General features: G+C 47.3%; 2 protein-coding genes across 10 annotated transcripts in view; one reads left to right on the plus strand and one right to left on the minus strand.

The window, feature by feature from the left end:
* tmem131 (transmembrane protein 131) overlaps positions 1-13,694 on the plus strand; it is an 84,255-nt gene extending 70,561 nt beyond the window's left edge. For 2 of the 4 annotated variants that reach the window (XM_042322822.1, XM_042322821.1), the window contains 8 exons: positions 1,205-1,395; positions 1,506-1,761; positions 4,827-4,985; positions 7,252-7,518; positions 7,643-7,721; positions 7,806-7,891; positions 11,429-11,571; positions 12,789-13,693. In XM_042322822.1, the coding sequence (XP_042178756.1) occupies positions 1,205-1,395; positions 1,506-1,761; positions 4,827-4,985; positions 7,252-7,518; positions 7,643-7,721; positions 7,806-7,891; positions 11,429-11,571; positions 12,789-13,034 (1,427 nt within the window). In that variant the 3' untranslated portion in view covers positions 13,035-13,693. Of the gene's footprint in view, positions 1-1,204; positions 1,396-1,505; positions 1,762-4,826; positions 4,986-7,251; positions 7,519-7,642; positions 7,722-7,805; positions 7,892-11,428; positions 11,572-12,788 lie in introns of all 4 variants that reach the window. The other 2 variants (XR_006083549.1, XM_042322823.1) reach the window with 2 other exon arrangements.
* A 2,540-nt stretch (positions 13,695-16,234) lies between these two features.
* si:ch211-201h21.5 (uncharacterized protein LOC555526 homolog) lies at positions 16,235-20,103 on the minus strand. 6 transcript variants are annotated; one of them, XM_024406141.2, is made up of 7 exons: positions 19,674-20,103; positions 19,413-19,448; positions 18,575-18,781; positions 18,255-18,437; positions 17,937-18,048; positions 17,626-17,762; positions 16,235-17,302 (listed from the first exon to the last, which is right to left on the minus strand). In XM_024406141.2, exons 3-7 carry the CDS (start codon positions 18,755-18,757, stop codon positions 16,937-16,939), a joined length of 981 nt encoding a protein of 326 aa, XP_024261909.1. In that variant the 5' UTR covers positions 18,758-18,781; positions 19,413-19,448; positions 19,674-20,103; the 3' UTR covers positions 16,235-16,936. The 6 variants fall into 6 exon arrangements, with proteins under 6 accessions (XP_024261909.1, XP_024261908.1, XP_042178758.1 ...); XM_024406140.2 differs by having other exon boundaries at positions 19,371-19,448; XM_042322824.1 differs by having other exon boundaries at positions 18,929-19,448.
* Between the last annotated feature and the right edge of the window lie 2,202 nt (positions 20,104-22,305).

Here is a 22,305-nt window from a genome sequence, read left to right on the forward strand (position 1 = left end):
CCTGTCAGGTGGATCAATTATCTTGGCAAAGGAAAAATGTTCACTAATAAGGATGTAACAAAATGTTTGTTCAACATTTGAGAGAAATAAGCTTTTTTGTGTGTATGGAATCTTATTTTTTAATATATATAGTTTTTTTTATTTTTCAGCTCATGAAACATGGGACCAACACAACATGTTGTGTTTATATTTTTGATCGGTATAAATGAGATATTTCTGTCATTGTGGGGTATTGTGTGAAAAAACATTTAATCCATTTTGAATTCAGGCAGTAACACAACAAAATGTGTAATAAGTGGAGGGGTATGAATCCTCCCTGATGCCACTGTAGGTACTGTAGGTACTGTTGGTACTGTAGGTACTGTAGGTACTGTTGGTACTGTAGGTACTGTTGGTACTGTAGGTACTGTAGGCACTGTTGGTACGCACAAGCCCTTTGTAACCAAACATGCTGCTCTGACTGTAGTAGTTGTGGTTGTAGTTGTGACTAGTTGTGTTGTCCTGTAGTAGTTGTGACTGTAGTTGTGGTGTACTGTAGTAGTTGTGGCTGTAGTTGTGTTGTACTGTAGTAGTTGTGGCTGTAGTTGTGTTGTACTGTAGTAGTTGTGGCTGTAGTTGTGTTGTGCTGTAGTAGTTGTGACTGTAGTTGTTGTGTTGTCCTGTAGTAGTTGTGACTGTAGTTGTTGTGTTGTCCTGTAGTAGTTGTGACTGTAGTTGTGTTGTTGTGTTGTCCTGTAGTAGTTGTGACTGTAGTTGTGTATTTGTGTTGTCCTGTAGTAGTTGTGACTGTAGTTGTGTTGTCCTGTAGTAGTTGTGACTGTAGTTGTGTTGTCCTGTAGTAGTTGTGACTGTAGTTGTGTTGTCCTGTAGTAGTTGTGACTGTAGTTGTGTTGTCCTGCAGTAGTTGTGACTGTATTTGTGTTGTCCTGCAGTAGTTGTGACTGTAGTTGTGTATTTGTGTTGTCCTGCAGTAGTTGTGACTGTAGTTGTGTTGTCCTGTAGTAGTTGTGACTGTAGTTGTGTTGTCCTGTAGTAGTTGTGACTGTAGTTGTGTTGTCCTGCAGTAGTTGTGACTGTAGTTGTGTTGTCCTGTAGTAGTTGTGACTGTATTTGTGTTGTCCTGCAGTAGTTGTGACTGTAGTTGTGTTGTTGTGTTGTCCTGCAGTAGTTGTGACTGTAGTTGTGTATTTGTGTTGTCCTGCAGTGCTGGACTCTAAAGGAAAGCAGCTGAGAGGTAAAACTAATGCTCAGAGAAAGAGAGCGGAGAAGGAGAGGAGAGCAAAGGGAAAAGCACCTCAGGGAGACCAGCTGAAGGATGTTTTGGCAGACAATGACGACAGCTCCTCTACCACCACAGAGACCTCCAACCCTGATGTAGAGGCCAGCAACAAAGAGGTAGACCGAGAGAGAGAGCGACATACACACACACACCACAGGCAGACTCACTAACTCTTGCAGACTTTAAACGGGGTGGTATAGGGAGAATATCTTGTTCTTCTGTTTAGGAACCAGTGAAGAAGAAGGGCAGAACAGCAGTGACTCTGGAAAAAGAGGAAACCAAACCCCAAACCAACACAAATGATCAATCTAGTTCCCTGGAGCTCCCTTACATCACAGCCCTGGAGATCAAACAACGCAAGGTCTTCACATCCAAAGCCCTCATCCACTCTGCTCTCACCACAGCCCCTACAGCTAGGACTCTGCAGAAACCCAGACCTGGGTCTCTCCCCCATCTCAACTCGTCTGATTGTTCTGTAGTTGGTAATGGAGACATGTTGTTGTTTTACACTGGTGCTTCTTTAAGTTCCATCACTGTTGTTTTGCTGCTTCTGAACGTGATCTTTAATGGTTTGGGAGAAACAGCCAAACAGTCAGGGATTCTCTTTTGTTCTTTATATTGGATCTTCTCTTTGTACAATTCCTTTTATTATTGATGTTCATTAGGGTTCGGGTCAGTGTCCTAGCTCACCCTAGGGTCAGTGTCCTAGCTCACCCTAGGGTCAGAGTCCTAGCTCACCCTAGGGTCAGTGTCCTAGCTCACCCTAGGGTCAGTGTCCTAGCTCACCCTAGGGTCAGTGTCCTAGCTCACCCTAGGGTCAGTGTCCTAGCTCACCCTAGGGTCAGTGTCCTAGCTCACCCTAGGGTCAGAGTCCTAGCTCACCCTAGGGTCAGTGTCCTAGCTCACCCTAGGGTCAGTGTCCTAGCTCACCCTAGGGTCAGTGTGTCCCTAGCTCACCCTAGGGTCAGTGTCCTAGCTCACCCTAGGGTCAGTGTCCTAGCTCACCCTAGGGTCAGAGTCCTAGCTCACCCTAGGGTCAGAGTCCTAGCTCACCCTAGGGTCAGTGTCCTAGCTCACCCTAGGGTCAGTGTCCTAGCTCACCCTAGGGTCAGTGTCCTAGCTCACCCTAGGGTCAGAGTCCACGCTCACCCTAGGGTCAGAGTCCTAGCTCACCCTAGGGTCAGTGTCCTAGCTCACCCTAGGGTCAGTGTCCTAGCTCACCCTAGGGTCAGTGTCCTAGCTCACCCTAGGGTCAGTGTCCTAGCTCACCCTAGGGTCAGTGTCCTAGCTCACCCTAGGGTCAGTGTCCTAGCTCACCCTAGGGTCAGAGTCCACGCTCACCCTAGGGTCAGAGTCCTAGCTCACCCTAGGGTCAGTGTCCTAGCTCACCCTAGGGTCAGTGTCCTAGCTCACCCTAGGGTCAGAGTCCTAGCTCACCCTAGGGTCAGAGTCCACGCTCACCCTAGGGTCAGAGTCCACGCTCACCCTAGGGTCAGTGTCCTAGCTCACCCTAGGGTCAGAGTCCTAGCTCACCCTAGGGTCAGTGTCCTAGCTCACCCTAGGGTCAGTGTCCTAGCTCACCCTAGGGTCAGTGTCCTAGCTCACCCTAGGTCAGTGTCCTAGCTCACCCTAGGGTCAGTGTCCTAGCTCACCCTAGGGTCAGTGTCCTAGCTCACCCTAGGGTCAGTGTCCTAGCTCACCCTAGGGTCAGTGTCCCTAGCTCACCCTAGGTCAGTGTCCTAGCTCACCCTAGGGTCAGAGTCCACGCTCACCCTAGGGTCAGAGTCCACGCTCACCCTAGGGTCAGAGTCCACGCTCACCCTAGGTCAGAGTCCACGCTCACCCTAGGTCAGAGTCCACGCTCACCCTAGGGTCAGAGTCCACGCTCACCCTAGGGTCAGAGTCCACGCTCACCCTAGGGTCAGAGTCCTAGCTCACCCTAGGGTCAGAGTCCACGCTCACCCTAGGGTCAGTGTCCTAGCTCACCCTAGGGTCAGTGTCCTAGCTCACCCTAGGGTCAGTGTCCTAGCTCACCCTAGGGTCAGTGTCCCAGCTCACCCTAGGTCAGTGTCCAGCTCACCCTAGGGTCAGTGTCCTAGCTCACCCTAGGGTCAGTGTCCTAGCTCACCCTAGGTCAGTGTCCTAGCTCACCCTAGGGTCAGTGTCCTAGCTCACCCTAGGGTCAGTGTCCTAGCTCACCCTAGGGTCAGTGTCCTAGCTCACCCTAGGGTCAGAGTCCACGCTCACCCTAGGGTCAGAGTCACGCTCACCCTAGGGTCAGAGTCCACGCTCACCCTAGGGTCAGAGTCCACGCTCACCCTAGGGTCAGAGTCCTAGCTCACCCTAGGGTCAGAGTCCACGCTCACCCTAGGGTCAGAGTCCACCCCATCTCACCCTAGGGTCAGAGTCCACGCTCACCCTAGGGTCAGAGTCCACGCTCACCCTAGGGTCAGTGTCCTAGCTCACCCTAGGTCAGAGTCCTAGCTCACGTGATGGTTTGGGGAGAAACAGCCCTAGGTCAGGTCAGAGTCCACGCTCACCCTAGGGTCAGTGTCCTAGCTCACCCTAGGGTCAGAGTCCACGCTCACCCTAGGGTCAGAGTCCACGCTCACCCTAGGGTCAGAGTCCACGCTCACCCTAGGGTCAGAGTCCACGCTCACCCTAGGGTCAGAGTCCACGCTCACCCTAGGGTCAGTGTCCTAGCTCACCCTAGGGTCAGAGTCCACGCTCACCCTAGGGTCAGAGTCCTAGCTCACCCTAGGGTCAGTGTCCTAGCTCACCCTAGGGTCAGAGTCCACGCTCACCCTAGGGTCAGAGTCCACGCTCACCCTAGGGTCAGAGTCCACGCTCACCCTAGGGTCAGTGTCCTAGCTCACCCTAGGGTCAGAGTCCACGCTCACCCTAGGGTCAGAGTCCACGCTCACCCTAGGGTCAGAGTCCACGCTCACCCTAGGGTCAGAGTCCACGCTCACCCTAGGGTCAGAGTCCACGCTCACCCTAGGGTCAGAGTCCACGCTCACCCTAGGGTCAGAGTCCACGCTCACCCTAGGGTCAGAGTCCTAGCTCACCCTAGGGTCAGAGTCCTAGCTCACCCTAGGGTCAGTGTCCACGCTCACCCTAGGGTCAGTGTCCTAGCTCACCCTAGGGTCAGAGTCCTAGCTCACCCTAGGGTCAGAGTCCACGCTCACCCTAGGGTCAGTGTCCTAGCTCACCCTAGGGTCAGTGTCCTAGCTCACCCTAGGGTCAGAGTCCACGCTCACCCTAGGGTCAGTGTCCTAGCTCACCCTAGGGTCAGTGTCCTAGCTCACCCTAGGGTCAGAGTCCACGCTCACCCTAGGGTCAGTGTCCTAGCTCACCCTAGGGTCAGTGTCCTAGCTCACCCTAGGGTCAGTGTCCTAGCTCACCCTAGGGTCAGTGTCCTAGCTCACCCTAGGGTCAGAGTCCACGCTCACCCTAGCCCATTATACCTCCATCCATTCTCTCGTCTAAATGTTCTGTTAGGCTGTTATCTGAGACGGGTGGTTCCCTTTCTCTCTCTGCCCCCCAGTGCCTTGTGGGAAGCTGGAGGATTCTTGTCCGTTTCCCGTGGTGAAGCGGTTGTCCAACGGCTCGGTTTCAGAGCTGGGTCACAGCAGCAGCTCCGAGGGAGAGAAGGAGTTCGCTGCTACTGAATGGGACAACCCACTGCTCACCAGAACCACCAACCGTAGGTCACTTATCTACATTGACCAATGTGTGTCCAAAATGGCACCCTATTCCTAATATAGTGCACTACTTTAGACCAGAGCCATATTCCCTATATAGTGCACTACTTTAGACCAGAGCCATATTCCCTATATAGTGCACTACTTTAGACCAGAGCCCTATTCCCTATGTAGTGCACGACTCTAGACCAGAGCCCTATTCCCTATGTAGTGACCTACTTTAGACCAGAGCCCTATTCCCTATGTAGTGCACTACTTTAGACCAGAGCCATATTCCCTATATAGTGCACTACTTTAGACCAGAGCCCTATTCCCTATATAGTGCACTACTTTAGACCAGAGCCCTATTCCCTATGTAGTGCACTACTTTAGCCCAGAGCCCTATTCCCTATATAGTGCACTACTTTAGACCAGAGCCCTATTCCCTATGTAGTGCACTACTTTAGACCAGAGCCCTATTCGCTATGTAGTGCACTACTTTAGACCAGAGCCCTATTCCCTATGTAGTGCACTACTTTAGACCAGAGCCCTATGTAGGGATTAGGGTACCACCTGGGATGCAGTCCTGGGTTGGCGTAAATTTTATCAATTAACCTATCTGGCACCAATAGGAAGGTAGCGTCCCACCTCGACAACAGCCAGTGAAATTGCAGGGTGCCAAATTCAAAACAACAGAAATCCCATAATTCCTCAAACATACAAGTATTTTACGCCATTTTAACGATGTTGTAAATCCAGCCACAGTGTCCGATTTCAAAAAGGCTTTACGATGAAAGCACACTAAACGATTGTTAGGTCATCACCTAGTCACAGAAAAACAGCCAAAGAGAGGAGTCACAAAAAGCAGAAATAGCGATAAAATTAATCACTAACCTTTGATGATCTTCATCAGATGACACTCATAGGACTTCATGTTACACAATACATGTATGTTTTGTTTGATAAAGTTCATATTTATATCCAAAAATCTCAATATACATTGGCGCGTTATGCTCAGTAGTTCCAAAAACATCCGGTGATTTTGCAGAGAGCCACATCAATATACAGAAATACTCATAATAAACACTGATAAAATATACAAATGTTATGCATGGAATTTTAGATCCACTTCTCCTTAATGCAACCGCTGTGTCAGATTTCAAAAAAACTTTACGGAAAAGCACACCATGTAATAATCTGAGTACGGCGCTCAGACGCACAAACAAGCCATACAGATATCCGCCATGTTGTGGAGTCAACAGAAGTCAGAAATAGCATTATAAATATTCACTTACCTTTGATGATCTTCATCAGAATGCACTCCCAGGAATCCCAGTTCCACAATAAATGTTTGTTTTGTTAGATAAAGTCCATAATTTATGTCCAAATACCTCCTTTTTGTTTGCGCGTTTAGCCCAGTAATCCAAATTCATGAGGCGCGATCACTATGTCCAGACGAAAAGTCTAAATGTTCCGTTACAGTCCGTAGAAACATGTCAAACGATGTATAGAATCAATCTTTAGGATGTTTTTAACATAAATCTTCAATAATATTCCAACCGGAGAATTCCTTTGTCTTCAGAAATGCAATGGAACTCATGCCACTCTGGCAGAGCCCTGACTCATTCAGCTCTCAGCTCCGTCTCCTTCACAGTAGAATCCTCAAACAAGGTTCTAAAGACTGTTGACATCTAGTGGAAGCCTTAGGAAGTGCAATATGACTCCATAGACACTGTATATTCGATAGGCAATGATTTGAAAAACTACAAACCTCAGATTTCCCACTTCCTGGTTGGATTTGTTCTCAGGTTTTTGCCTGCCATATGAGTTCTGTTATACTCACAGACATCGTTCAAACAGTTTTAGAAACGTCAGAGTGTTTTCTATCCAAATCAACTAACAATATGCATATCCTAGCATCTGGGCCTGAGTAGCAGGCAGTTTACTCTGGGCACGCTTTTCAGCCGGACGTGAAAATACTGACCCCTACCCCAAAGAAGTTAAGCCAACTCAGGGAGTAAACTGAAACGGTTACTCTATTGGTGCAGAAAAAAACCCTGTTGAGATATATCTGGTGTAATATAAGACGCGTTTCATCTGCAAACCGCAACTGAGAAGATAATGTTGATGGTTTCAGCAGATGAATGTAATTAATGTTAACTAAATAATAGAGGTCCTAGAATCAATCCCTGTGGAACACCACATTCACTACTGCCTCCTCTCTCTCCTGTCTCTCCGCTTCCCTGTGGAACACCACATCCACTACTGCCTCCTGTCTCCACCCTGCAGAAGCCGACAGTCTCCAGCAGACCTCCCTCCAGACCATGAATGCAGACACCTTCCTGAAGAGACCCATCTCAGCTAGGACCTACTCCCATCCCCTCTCCTCCCCCAGCCTAGTGACCAGGGGAACATACAGCCAAGTACTCAATGCCAATAGTGAGACCAACTTGAAGAAGGCACCAGGGAACAAGTTAGCTAATGCCACCTCTCTCCCGGGCAAGAATGGCAATCCTACTTTTGCAGCTGTGGCTGCGGGATACGACAGAACCCCAGGTGAGCTGCCATAGCAAATTGTCAACCCTCTGATACTTTTGTATTGACTAGATACAAGTTGTGACCGTGCGTAGTGTGATGGTTTTCACGTAGCAAGTTGTGACCATAGTGTGATGGTTTTCAGGTGGCAGTGGCCCAGGTCAAAGAGCCCAATGGAAGACTCTAGCTCACTTGACCTCAGTGGAGAGCGACAGCTCAGACAGGTAACATGTCGCTCTCTCCAGGCGCTCGCTCTATCGCTTTCTCGCTCTGATTCCAAATAATCCATTAATTTTCCCTCTATCTAGCTCAGGATTATGGTCTCCCATAGGATTCAATCCTGCCAACTCCTTCTCTGCATTCGGACCCAACAACTCCTTCAATCTGACAGGAGGTAAGGACTGGAATCAGGGGAGCACAATGAGGCTTTATGGTGCTGTCATGTTGTCTCTAGCTAGGGGCTTTATGGTGCTGTCATGTCTCCAGCTAGGGGCTTTATGGTGCTATCATGTCTCCAGCTAGGGGCTTTATGGTACTGTCATGTTGTCTCCAGCTAGGGGCTTTATGGTGCTATCATGTCTCCAGCTAGAGGCTTTATTGTGCTGTCATGTTGTCTCCTCCTAGGGGCTTTATGGTGCTGTCATGTTGTCTCCTCCTCAGGGGCTTTATGGTACTGTCATGCTTTTGTCTCCAGCTCCAGCTAGGGGCTTTATGGTACTGTCATGTTGTCTCCAGCTAGGGGCTTTATGGTGCTGTCATGTTGTCTCCAGCTAGGGGCTTTATGGTGCTGTCATGTCTCCAGCTAGGGGCTTTAGGGTGGTGTCATGTTGTCTCTCCAGCTGGGCTTTATGGTGCTGTCATGTTGTCTCCAGCTCGGGGCTTTATGGTGCTGTCATGTTGTCTCCAGCTAGGGGCTTTATGGTGCTGTCATGTCTCCAGCTTAGGGGCTTTATGGTGCTGTCATGTCTCCAGCTCGGGGCTTTATGGTGGTGTCATGTTGTCTCTCAGCTGGGCTTTATGGTGCTGTCATGTTGTCTCCAGCTAGGGGCTTTATGGTGCTGTCATGTTGTCTCCAGCTAGGGGCTTTATGGTGCTGTCATGTTGTCTCCAGCTAGTGGGCTTGATGGTGCTGTCATGTTGTCTCCAGCTAGGGGCTTTATGGTGATGTCATGTTGTCTCCAGCTAAGGGCTTTATGGTGCTGGCATGTCTCCAGCTAGGGGCTTTATGGTGCTGTCATGTCTCCAGCTAGGGGCTTTATGGTGCTGTCATGTTGTCTCCAGCTAGGGGCTTTATGGTGCTGTCATGTTGTCTCCAGCTAGGGGCTTTATGGTGCTGTCATGTTGTCTCCAGCTAGGGGCTTTATGGTGCTGTCATGTTGTCTCCAGCTAGGGGCTTTATGGTGCTGTCATGTTGTCTCCAGCTATGGTGATGGGCTTTATGGTGCTGTCATGTCTCCAGCTAGGGGCTTTATGGTGCTGTCATGTCTCCAGCTAGGGGCTTTATGGTGCTGTCATGTCTCCAGCTAGGGGCTTTATGGTGCTGTCATGTTGTCTCCAGCTAGAGGCTTTATTGTACTGTCATGTTGTCTCCTCCTCGGGGCTTTATGGTACTGTCATGTTGTCTCCAGCTAGGGGCTTTATGGTACTGTCATGTTGTCTCCAGCTAGGGGCTTTATGGTACTGTCATGTTGTCTCCAGCTAGGGGCTTTATGGTGCTGTCATGTCTCCAGCTTAGGGGCTTTATGGTGGTGTCATGTCTCCAGCTCGGGGCTTTATGGTGGTGTCATGTTGTCTCCTCCTCGGGGCTTTATGGTGCTGTCATGTTGTCTCCAGCTAGGGGCTTTATGGTGCTGTCATGTTGTCTCCAGCTCGGGGCTTTATGGTGCTGTCATGTTGTCTCCAGCTAGGGGCTTGATGGTGCTGTCATGTTGTCTCCAGCTAGGGGCTTTATGGTGATGTCATGTCTCTAGCTAAGGGCTTTATGGTGCTGGCATGTCTCCAGCTAGGGGCTTTATGGTGCTGTCATGTCTCCAGCTAGGGGCTTTATGGTGCTGTCATGTTGTCTCCAGCTAAGGGGCTTTATGGTGCTGTCATGTTGTCTCCAGCTAGGGGCTTTATGGTGCTGTCATGTCTCCAGCTAGGGGCTTTATGGTGCTGTCATGTTGTCTCCAGCTAGGGGCTTTATGGTGCTGTCATGTTGTCTCCAGCTAGGGGCTTTATGGTGCTGTCATGTTGTCTCCAGCTAGGGGCTTTATGGTGCTGTCATGTTGTCTCCAGCTAGGGGCTTGATGGTGCTGTCATGTTGTCTCCGGCTAGGGGCTTTATGGTGATGTCATGTCTCTAGCTAAGGGCTTTATGGTGCTGGCATGTCTCCAGCTATTTGATGGGGCTTTATGGTGCTGTCATGTCTCCAGCTAGGGGCTTTATGGTGCTGTCATGTTGTCTCCAGCTAGGGGCTTTATGGTGCTGTCATGTCTCCAGCTAGGGGCTTTATGGTGCTGTCATGTTGTCTCCAGCTAGTGGGGCTTTATGGTGCTGTCATGTTGTCTCCAGCTAGTGGGGCTTTATGGTGCTGTCATGTTGTCTCCAGCTAGAATATAGTGGGCTTTATGGTGCTGTCATGTTGTCTCCAGCTAGGGCTTTATGGTGCTGTCATGTTGTCTCCAGCTAGGGGCTTTATGGCGCTGTCATGTCTCTAGCTAGGGGCTTTATGGTGCTGTCATGTTGTCTCCAGCTCGGGCAGCCTACTTTATTACAGAATACTTCTAGTTCTGTAATAAATTGGATCCATTACATTTGATGGTGCGTTTTAATTTGGCGTGGTAGTGGGTGAAGTGTTGGCTTATTTAGGGGATTCCACATTAGACTATAGTGATCCGGGCTGCAGTGGATCAATCCACATTAGACTATCGTGATCCGGACTGCAGTGGATCAATCCACATTAGACTATAGTGATCCAGACTGCAGTGGATCAATCCACATTAGAATATAGTGATCCGGACTGTAGTGGATCAATCCACATTAGAATATAGTGATCCGGACTGTAGTGGATCAATCCACATTAGACTATAGTGATCCGGACTGTAGTGGATCAATCCCCATTAGACTATAGTGATCCGGACTGTCGTGGATCCATCCACATTAGACTATAGTGATCCGGACTGTAGTGGATCAATCCACATTAAAATGATCCAGACTGTAGTGGATCAATCCACATTAGACTATAGTGATCCGGACTGTAGTGGATCAATCCACATTAGAATATAGTGATCCGGACTGTAGTGGATCAATCCACATTAGAATATAGTGATCCGGACTGTAGTGGATCAATCCACATTAGACTATAGTGATCCGGACTGTAGTGGATCAATCCCCATTAGACTATAGTGATCCGGACTGTCGTGGATCCATCCACATTAGACTATAGTGATCCGGACTGTAGTGGATCAATCCACATTAAAATGATCCAGACTGTAGTGGATCAATCCACATTAGACTATAGTGATCCGGACTGTAGTGGATCAATCCACATTAGACTATAGTGATCCGGACTGTAGTGGATCAATCCACATTAGACTATAGTGATCCGGACTGTAGTGGATCAATCCACATTAGACTATAGTGATCCGGACTGTAGTGGATCAATCCACATTAGACTATAGTGATCCGGACTGTAGTGGATCAATCCACATTAGACTATAGTGATCCGGACTGTAGTGGATCAATCCACATTAGACTATAGTGATCCGGACTGTAGTGGATAAATCCACATTAGACTATAGTGATCCGGACTGTCGTGGATCAATCCACAGACTATAGTGATCCGGACTGCAGTGGATCAATCCACATTAGACTATAGTGATCCGGACTGCAGTGGATCAATCCACATAACCTTTGCTAGTTTTAAAGGCGTGTTTTGTTTGTTTTCCAGTCTTCCGTGGGATGTCCTTCCCGAAGACATCCGAGCCTCAGCAGACTTGGCCTGAGTTGAGCTCTGCGTCCTCGTCTCTCTGGGACGCCACCAGCAACCCCCTGCACTCCTGGCTCAGCAGCTCCCCCACTGTCGCTGCCTCAGTAAGACCGCCCTTAAATACCATGTTATCATACATACCACTGTGGTCAGACCCCCTCACAGTACCTTAACATACATACCACTGTGGTCAGACCCCCTCACAGTACCTTAACATACATACCACTGTGGTCAGACCCCCTCACAGTACCTTAACATACATACCACTGTGGTCAGACCCCTCACAGTACCTTAACATACATACCACTGTGGTCAGACCCCCTCACAGTACCATCTTAACATGTGGTCAGACCCTCACAGTACCATCATTAACATGTGGTCAGACCCCCTCACAGTACCATCTTAACATGTGGTCAGACCCCCTCACAGTACCATCTTAACATGTGGTCAGACCCCCCCTCACAGTACCATCTTAACATGTGGTCAGACCCCTCACAGTACCATCTTAACATGTGGTCAGACCCCCTCACAGTACCATCTTAACATGTGGTCAGACCCCTCACAGTACCATCTTAACATGTGGTCAGACCCCTCACAGTACCATCTTAACATGTGGTCAGACCCCCCCCATCTTAACATGTGGTCAGTACCATCTTAACATGTGGTCAGACCCCCTCACAGTACCATCTTAACATGTGGTCAGACCCCTCACAGTACCATCTTAACATGTGGTCAGACCCCCTCATAGTACCATCTTAACATGTGGTCAGACCCCCTCACAGTACCATCTTAACATGTGGTCAGATCCCCTCACAGTACCATCTTAACATGTGGTCAGACCCCCTCATAGTACCATCTTAACACTCCGAGGTACATTCTTAAAGTGGCTATCGCTAGCCGGTTTCAAAGTTCTGTTTGGCCCACTTGATGCATGGAGTGAAGAAACTGTTTTTGACAGTTAGTCAATGTGATATATTGTCGAGACATGCCCCCCCATTTTCACCTGTTGTTAAAAAGCTTTCCAGGTCTATTAATTATACTGATGTAGCTTCCTTCCTGTACTAACGATAAACCTATTTAACATCTCCTCACCTGGTCTACTGCTACAAATCGATTGATGATATTGTATATCTTTCTGGTAACTTCCAGTCCATCTAACAGGGGTTCTTCAGTGATATAATGTCCAGGTAACCCCCCATGTCCACCAGTAGTAAAAGCTTGATATTATTAGCCTGTAGTGCTCTGGACAGAAGTAGTGGACTAGCTTTATATAGGTGAGATATTTTGAGACGTTAAAATAAATGATTCCCTGTTTCTCCAGTCCGTCCTGGGTAGCAGCAGGAACCCCTGGTCCACCACCACCCCCTTTGGCAGCTCCATCTGGTCCACTAGTGGAGACACTGCACTACACTCCTTCACTCCCACCACCACCCTCCCAGACTTACCCAGCAGCATCCCCACCCTGGGCCTGGCCCCTCCAACTGCCCCCACTGAGATGAGCCGTTCCTACGACCCCTGGAGGCCCACCCTCAGCAGACACGGCTCAGAGCCCTGGTCCAGCCACTGAGGAGTAACAGGCACTCGCTCTTAGCCTGGTCCCAAATCTGTTTCAGCTCGTGTCAACTCCAATGCTGTCTTTATCAAGCCAAACATGGCGACGTGGCATGAAAATGATTGCCAAAGAGTTGGCGTAGCACAAACAGGCTGGAACTCAGGCTAACTCGCTCTCACAGATGTGATAATTCTTAACTGAATTATCACGTAAATCATGCATACATGTAAATGGCATATTTACGTTATGTGAGCAGACCTCATGTACATATTCTGGTCTAAATCAGAAATATACCATGGTATCAGTTGTTAAACAGTACTTAAATATACATCAAAACAAATTATTTTATCGACGAGTCCCGTCTAGAAAAGGTTTCAATGTAATTTGGTAGCCCCAGCACTTTCTAACACAAACCAAAACCCCCTGATCATTTAGTTCACAGCAGTTACATGCTTTTTATTCAGGGGGGGGGGAAATACAGTCTTGATTCAGATTCATTTTTAGGAACACCTCTTAAATGTAAACAAGAGGAAAGGAATGTTTTTACCGACACAGGCCGCTGTAACACCCTGGACCAGAGCTAGGTAATGCTGGTCTGTTGTTCACTAGCTCTGGTCCAGGTCGCTGTAACACCCTGGACCAGAGCTAGGTAATACTGGTCTGTTGTTCACTAGCTCTGGTCCAGGTCGCTGTAACACCCTGGACCAGAGCTAGGTAATACTGGTCTGTTGTTCACTAGCTCTGGTCCAGGTCGCTGTAACACCCTGGACCAGAGCTAGGTAATGCTGGTCTGTTGTTCACTAGCTCTGGTCCAGGTCGCTGTAACACCCTGGACCAGAGCTAGGTAATACTGGTCTGTTGTTTCAGCTCTGGTAGCTCTGGTCCTCTGTAACACCCTGGACCAGAGCTAGGTAATGCTGGTCTGTTGTTCACTAGCTCTGTTCCAGGCCGCTGTAACACCCTGGACCAGAGCTAGGTAATGCTGGTCTGTTGTTCACTAGCTCTGGTCCAGGTCGCTGTAACACCCTGGACCAGAGCTAGGTAATACTGGTCTGTTGTTCACTAGCTCTGGTCCAGGTCGCTGTAACACCCTGGACCAGAGCTAGGTAATGCTGGTCTGTTGTTCACTAGCTCTGGTCCAGGTCGCTGTAACACCCTGGACCAGAGCTAGGTAATACTGGTCTGTTGTTCACTAGCTCTGGTCCAGGTTGCTGTAACACCCTGGACCAGAGCTAGGTAATGCTGGTCTGTTGTTCACTAGCTCTGGTCCAGGTCGCTGTAACACCCTGGACCAGAGCTAGGTAATGCTGGTCTGTTGTTCACTAGCTCTGGTCCAGGTCGCTGTAACACCCTGGACCAGAGCTAGGTAATGCTGGTCTGTTGTTCACTAGCTCTGGTCCAGGTCGCTGTAACACCCTGGACCAGAGCTAGGTAATACTGGTCTGTTGTTCACTAGCTCTGGTCCAGGTCGCTGTAACACCCTGGACCAGAGCTAGGTAATGCTGGTCTGTTGTGTTGGTCTGCTTTGTGGCTCAGTGCTGCTGTATGGTGCAGTGTTACTCTGTTGAAATAAGCACGTTGTGTGTAGCAGGCGCATTTGGAAAGTATTCAGACCTGTTGACTTTTTCTACATTTTGTTAGATTACAGCCTTATTCTAAAATTGAATGAATAGATGTTTTTTCCCTCAATCTTCACACAATACCCCATAATGACAAAGCTAATTTATAATTTTAAAAAGTACTTTGTTGAAGCACCTTTGGCAGTGATTACAGCCTCGAGTCTTCTTGGGTATGATGCTACAAGCTTGGCACACCTGTATTTGGGGAGTTTCTCCTGTTCTTCTCTACAGATCCTCTCAAGCTCTGTCAGGTTGGATGGGGAGCGTCACTGCACAGCTATTTTCAGGTCTCTTCAGAGATGTTTGATCGGGTTCAAATCCAGGCTCTAGCTGGGCCACTCAAGAACATTCAGAGACTTGTGCAGAAGCCACTCCTGCGTTGTCTTGGCTGTGTGCTTTGGGTCGTTTTCCTGTTGGAAGGTGAACCTTCACCCCAGTCTGAGGTCCTGAGCGCCCCTGAGCAGGTTTTCATCAAGGATCTCTCTGTACTTTGCTCCATTCATCTTTCCCTCGATCCTGACTAGTGTCCCAGTCCCTGCCGCTGAAAAACATCCCCACAGTATGATGCTGCCACCACCATGCTTCGCCGTAGGGATGGTGCCAGGTTTCCTCCAGACGTGATGCTTGGCATTCAGGCCAAAGAGTTCAATCTTGGTTTCATCAGACCAGAGAATCTTGTTTCTCATGGTCTGAGAGTTCTTTAGGTGCCTTTTGGCAAACTCCAAGTGGGCTGTCATGTGCCTTTTACTGAGGAGTGGCTTCCGTCTGGCCGCTCTACCATAAAGGTCTGATTGGTGGAGTGCTGCAAAGATGGTTGTCCTTCTGGAAGGTTCTCACATTTCCACAGAGGAACTCTGGAGCGACCATTGGGTTCTTGCTCACCTCCCTGACTCCAATCAAGTTGTAGAAACATCTCAAGGATGATCAATGGAAGCATGATGCACCTGAGCTCAATTTCGAATCTAATAGCAAAAGGGTCTGAATATTTATGGAATTAAGGTATTTCTGTTCTTACTTTGTCATTATGGGGTATTGTGTGTAGATTGATGAGGTGGAAAACATTTAAATCCATTTTTGAAATAAGACTAACTGTGGAACAAGTGAAGGGGTCTGAATACTTTCATAATGCACTGTCATGTTTTAAGGGTTGTTTTCTAGCCCGGATGCCAGTGTGTTTGTTTGACTAGTGTTCTTCATTATGTTCTTTGCTGATTTGAAATGTGGTTTCATTCAGGACAGAGGACACCCTTTGGATCTGCTTTGTTTACAGTCCACTCATTGTCTTTAAAAAATAAAATTGCTTGTTGGAATTGATTTAAAATTTGGTTAAAGGAATACTTGTGTATTTTCACTGAGGCCCTTTATCTAGTTCCCCAGAGTCAGATGAATTTGTGGATACCATTTGTCTGCATGCAGTTTGAAGGGAGTTTCCTGCTAACAGATGTCGTTGCGCTAACGCTAGTTATCATTGGCTCACGAAACTTCCATAAAGAGACGTAAAAACTATGAGTTCATCTGACTCTGTGGAAGTTGGGGCCTGAAGTGTCAGTTTGAGGTTAATACTGTCACCAAATTGAAATAAAAGGCAGACTGAACTCATTAAAATGCATTTTATTTGATTAAACGGTACAAATCAGATGTGAAAATAAGAACCTGAGTGTTTGGTGTGTTGTCTGGTAGTTAGTTAATGTCTTATACCTGTATGTGTAAGTCTCTCTCAGACTCCGGGCCACTCCACCCTAGAGGCTGTGAGAAGATACTTACAGACAAGATGGACCAACACAAACTTTGGCTGTGGGATTGCCGTCTTATCGTCTGTGACCCCACAACATAAGCTGTCATAATGGGTTTACATTGAAGCATGTTATCTGGTTTAATTTTTTTTCTTCACACTGTCAAACAGCTCCTGCATAGATTGGTAACTTACAGAAACTGTCAAAAGAAGTGGCACGGATTGGCCGGTGGGTGGCGCTGTTATGCGCAGTCTCACTTAAACCCTCATATCCGCCATCCCATTTGACCTAGAGAATCTCAATTGCATCCTCTCCTTCTCAAAACCCATTGAAGAATGGGACGATAATTAACTCAGGAACCGCACCTGCTTTCATTATACTTTGTATCCCTCATTCATGCTTCCATTATTTTTGGCAGATAGATAAAAAAGCAAGCACTAACTGTTCTAGTCTCCTTTCTGTGAACCCCGATCATTGCTGCTTGCAGCTATAGCTCCACCTTTCGTCATCAGCCAGCAGGTGATCTACAACGCATGGCCGACATCAGGTTGGTCTGTCTCGTAGCCTACTTCCTACAGGGTTGTTTAAGGGAAGCCATGAGTAACTGCCTGAACTTGGTCAGATCACAGGTCTTCATGACAGAAACACGGTGGCTTTTGTTCAGTTTGTTCCTCTGATCCAGAACCATCATCCCTCTGCATAGCTCCCCCTGTAGTTCCACCCTGACGGCACACTCTATACTCTCTGTCACCACAGAGCTGTCTATACACGCTGCCACTGCATAAGCATCGTAGGAGACAAAGCCAGGTCCGAAGTACACATCCCTCTTACTCAGCATGGCCTCCTTGGAATAACCCCAACACTTAGACGTGATCATCTTCATGAAGCGACCAGCAGGCGTGTCCTCGTTAATCAGTTTTTCAAAGAACTCCTGGTCAATGAAAACACAGTTAAACACAACTTAAAAGGGGTTAATTTTAGTCCTGTTGAGGTCGGCAGACTTTAGTTAAGTAGTGTACATGGAAAGGGAACATTCCTTAGCAACTAGGAAGTACAAGCAATCAATGAAATACAAAACTATTAATATTGATTGTGTTCCCGTAACAAAATCAGGTAAATCGTACATTAGGTGGGGTTATAGGAGTGTTGAAGTCAAGTAAATGCTATTCTGAACGGTTATATTAGTAATAATTTCGTGTCCTATATAGATATAAAGTAATAAGAGCCACCTGAAGGTTGACCCTAACTCCTTACCCATTCCAGTTTATTCCTACAGCAATACTCCCATGATGCTATGCGTGTAGGACAGAGGTACTCCTCCAGGACAATGAAGGCAGATTCAGGATCCATCACAAAGTTAAACTCTCCACATAAAGATACATTCCCTTTACCTGGAAGGAGAAATACTGGTCAAAATAGGTGGAGTCCCAAATGGCACCAGGTGCACTACTTTAGACCAGTGCCTATGGGCCCTGTTAGAAAGGAGTGCATTATGTAGAGAATAAGGTGTCATTTGGGATGCAGTTGGAAACAACCTTATTGTCTATGATTGATTGTAACGTTACCCTCCATGTTGCCTCCCATAATGACGAGCTCCTTCAGGTTCTGTTGGAAAGAAGGGTCCAGTCTGATGGCTAGAGCCAGGTTGGTGAGCGGCCCAAGAGCCACCAAGGACACCTGTCAAGGGACGAGGAACAAGAAGACTTGGAGGCGTGCAATGGTCACATTCCACTTATTATTATGACTTAAACTAGGATCATCATTCATCCACGGTCTCCCAACAGACTGAAGATGGGGAGCCTACAGTACCTGTTTAGGGGGTTGTCAGATGGGGAGCCTACGGTACCTGTTTAGGGGGTTGTCAGATGGGGAGCCTACGGTACCTGTTTAGGGTTGGTAGCTACCAGTCTGATCATGGCATTAACAGCATGTTCTCTCTGGAGCTTCTCCTTCCACTGTGGGTCTCTGTCCTCCAGCACATCTCCCAGCCCGTCAGTCCCAAAGTGGTCGCTGAAAGCCTTGGTGGCCCCCACCAGGGGACCAGCAGCACCCTGGAACACTGGAATCTATGAGCAACATACAGCCATGTTTTATGAGCTTCCCAGATAACCAAGTGTGGTATGAATGAATGCCACACGTGTGACGTATCCGCATCAAGAAAATACAGACGGGGGGGAGGAGCCTCTCTGAGCTGGGTTCCTACCTGTGTGTGTTCACAGACAGACAGCACCAGCAGCACATTCTGACAGACGTTGTCCACATCAGTATTCCCGAAGCAGCATGTTATCCCCAGGATCTGCAGGCTTGGAGCGGCCACGGCCATCATTATCGCCTGGGCGTCATCTATACCTGCATCTGTGTCGATTATTACCAGCTTTTGGGCCATGGTGGCAGTGGAAAAGCAGATCAGCTGCGCAGGGGGAACATTTGTTAAAAATAAAATAAAAAGAGCCTCATCTTTGGAGTTTAAATTATATTTAGGGAGAATAGGAAGAGTATTGTAGATGTGCATTATCAAGTTATCAATGTCACATATAGAACATAAATATACCATTACACCATGTGTTTCCCTGGACGTGTGTACCATTACACCATGTGTTTCCCTGGACGTGTGTACCATTACACCATGTGTATCACTGTAATGCCCAGGAAGCTCGGACTCCGTTAGATAGCTCTGCAAGCCTTATAATGTAAAAATGCATTTGTTTATTCACAAACATCTGGAGTTTCGCTGAACTAGATCTTGATTTACTCCCGTTACGACCGGTATGTACTTACAGGAAAAAAAGCCTATTCGTCACCTCTAATTTACCATTGATTACTGACACGCACAGGTCGGAAGTCTATAAGAGCTCAATACATTGGAAGTGCAAAAAAGGGCTGTAAATGTTTTTGGAAGTACATAACGAGAGTAAATTAAGATAGTTGTTCGGCGAAACTCCATATTTGTTGAATAAGTAAAGTATTTTGACACTATAACGCGTGTAGCGCCGTCTAACCGGAGCTTCTTGGGCATTCTGCGGTGTTCAAAATAACTGAACTCTGAAACCACTTGAGTACTTCAAGACAACTGGAAACTGTAGAAAAAAGCAGAAAGAAAAACCATCATAACAATCGGGCTCCGCGGACTTGGAAAACCGTTTTAAACGGGCATCCAACTCGGGTGTTTGTCTAGAGCACCATTAGAAAGAAGACCAGTCATATTCATCGTTGACATCTTCAACGCACAGATACTGGGGCAGTATATCCCATAAATACGACTAAAGAAACTTAATAAGAATTACTGTCATTCAAATACTTACCAATATTTTAAACGACCACTGCTTCGTGTTGTGCAGATCAGACTTTAGTGGAATAACAACTGCTTCCTGCCAACTGTTTGTATGTACACATGTGCCGCTTTTTCTGATTTACAACCAGGTAGCAAGTCAGAAAATGACGTTTCTTAATTCAGACTAGCACGTGAACGCGGCAGTAGAAAACATACGACGTCCTGCATGTGAATCTACTTTGGCAAGTGAGTGTTTTTGTCAATACGTGCGACAATTTACCTAGAAGAAAAATACAAAATAAATGTATAAGTCAAGAAGCATTGCCTTTATGTTGAGTAAAGTTACGCGTTCAAAACAACAGGGAATTTGGAAATCTCCAATTTATGTATCGTTAACCTAGGATGCAAACCGGATAGACTGTCCGTTAATCGACGTATGCGAATGGATAATCACGTATGCGACGTAATCGACGTATGCGAATGGCTGTAATTGTACAAAGTTATTGAAACTGCAATATGTTACTTTTTGGGTGACCCGACCAAATCAACACCGAAATGTGAGTTAAACAGTAGATCTGTCATTCTCATTGAAAGCAAGTCTAAAGAAGCAATAGATGCACAGGACATCAACACAGAATTGCAAGGCACTACAAGTCCTTACCCCATGGCGAGGCGCTACGAGTCCTTACCCCATGGCGAGGCGCTACGAGTCCTTACCCCATGGCGAGGCGCTACGAGTCCTTACCCCATGGCGAGGCGCTACGAGTCCTTACCCCATGGCGAGGCGCTACGAGTCCTTACCCCATGGCGAGGCGCTACGAGTCCTTACCCCATGGCGAGGCGCTACGAGTCCTTACCCCATGGCGAGGCGCTACGAGTCCTTACCCCATGGCGAGGCGCTACGAGTCCTTACCCCATGGCGAGGCGCTACGAGTCCTTACCCCATGGCGAGGCGCTACGAGTCCTTACCCCATGGCGAGGCGCTACGAGTCCTTACCCCATGGCGAGGCGCTACGAGTCCTTACCCCATGGCGAGGCGCTACGAGTCCTTACCCCATGGCAAGGCACTACGAGTCCTTACCCCATGGCAAGGCACTACGAGTCCTTACCCCAGGGCAAGGCACTACGAGTCCTTACCCCATGGCAAGGCACTACGAGTCCTTACCCCATGGCAAGGCACTACGAGTCCTTACCCCATGGCAAGGCACTACGAGTCCTTACCCCATGGCAAGGCACCACGAGTCCTTACCCCATGGCAAGGCACTACGAGTCCTTACCCCATGGCAAGGCACTACAAGTCCTTACCCCATGGCAAGGCACTACAAGTCCTTACCCTATGGCAACCCTGCTTTCCTACAAGCTATGGGTATTGATCATATTCTGGCTTCAATTAGAAAAGAGGACCGTCTTAAACAGTCAAACCAGGCCACTAATAACCCTGGTTTAAATAATTGGGGCGGCAGGTAGCCTGGTGGTTAGAGCTTTGGACTAGTAACCGAAAGGTTGCCAGATCGAATCCCCGAGCTGACAAGGTACAAATCTGCCGTTCTGCCCCTGAACAAGGCAGTTAACCCATCGATTTATATAAAATAAATCAAGATTTTAATTTCTCTCCTTTCCTGTAGGGTTGTGAGAGGTCCCTTTGCTGTCATCTAGTGGATATTTGCGCTCAGCTAAGTTTAGACTGTTGTCCTTGTTTGCTGTCATCTAGTGGATATTTGCCCTCAGCTAAGTTTTGACTGCTGTCCTTGTTTGCTGTGTTCTAGTGTACTATGGAATAGATGTCTCTCCTAGTCTTACCACTTTGCCCAGTCATATTCAAGGTTAGAACTACCTTTCTAGGCATTCTGATTCTTTTTTTCGATAACATATCTACAGTATTTCACTTTTTAATGTGTATAGTATTGTCCAATGAATTGTGTAACCACTCCCACTTCTAATTAGGGCTGATTGGAAAAAGCTGTTCAAAAGAGGACATTGTATTATCATATCTTTGTACTCCCTGATAAAGGCCATGCAGCCAAAACACAGAGGTTGTAAACTTTGTTTCCATTAAACATGCCATACAAATAATACTACATATGTATAATTGACCAATTTTTATTATTATTTATGAACGGTCCAAAAAGCACTTTTTATGAGGTTTTAAAATTAACAAAATTTCAGATTTTCAAAATCTCACCCGTGGGACCTGACAGACCATTTCCCATATGAAAATCGACAGTTGCCTGCTCGCGCCCCCCTATGGGATTTCCGGTTTCTTACACTTGGCATTTGTAATGTTCCGGTTGCAATATGGTTTTGATGAACTGCCATCCATTTGAGTGGTATTTGTGATTGTGTACATGGTTCGCCCAATGCCAATAAGTTGCCATTCATTTTTGCCCATTTCATGGGGGTCTTCCCTTACATAAGTATCCACACCCCTAAGTCAATACTTTGTAGAAGCACCTTCGGCAGCGATTAAAGCTGTGAGTCTTTCTGGGTGAGTCTCTAAGATCTTTACACACCTGGATTGTGCAACATTTGCCCATTATTCTTTTCAACTTTTCTCTTCAAGCTCTGTCAAATTGGTTGTTGATCATTGCTCGACAACCATTTTGAGGTGTTGCCTTAGATCTTCAAGTAGATTTAAGTCAAAACGGTAACTCGGCCACTCAGGA

The sequence above is a fragment of the Oncorhynchus tshawytscha genome, linkage group LG06 (genome assembly GCF_018296145.1).
Source record: "Oncorhynchus tshawytscha isolate Ot180627B linkage group LG06, Otsh_v2.0, whole genome shotgun sequence".
In the NCBI taxonomy this organism is placed as follows: domain Eukaryota; kingdom Metazoa; phylum Chordata; class Actinopteri; order Salmoniformes; family Salmonidae; genus Oncorhynchus; species Oncorhynchus tshawytscha.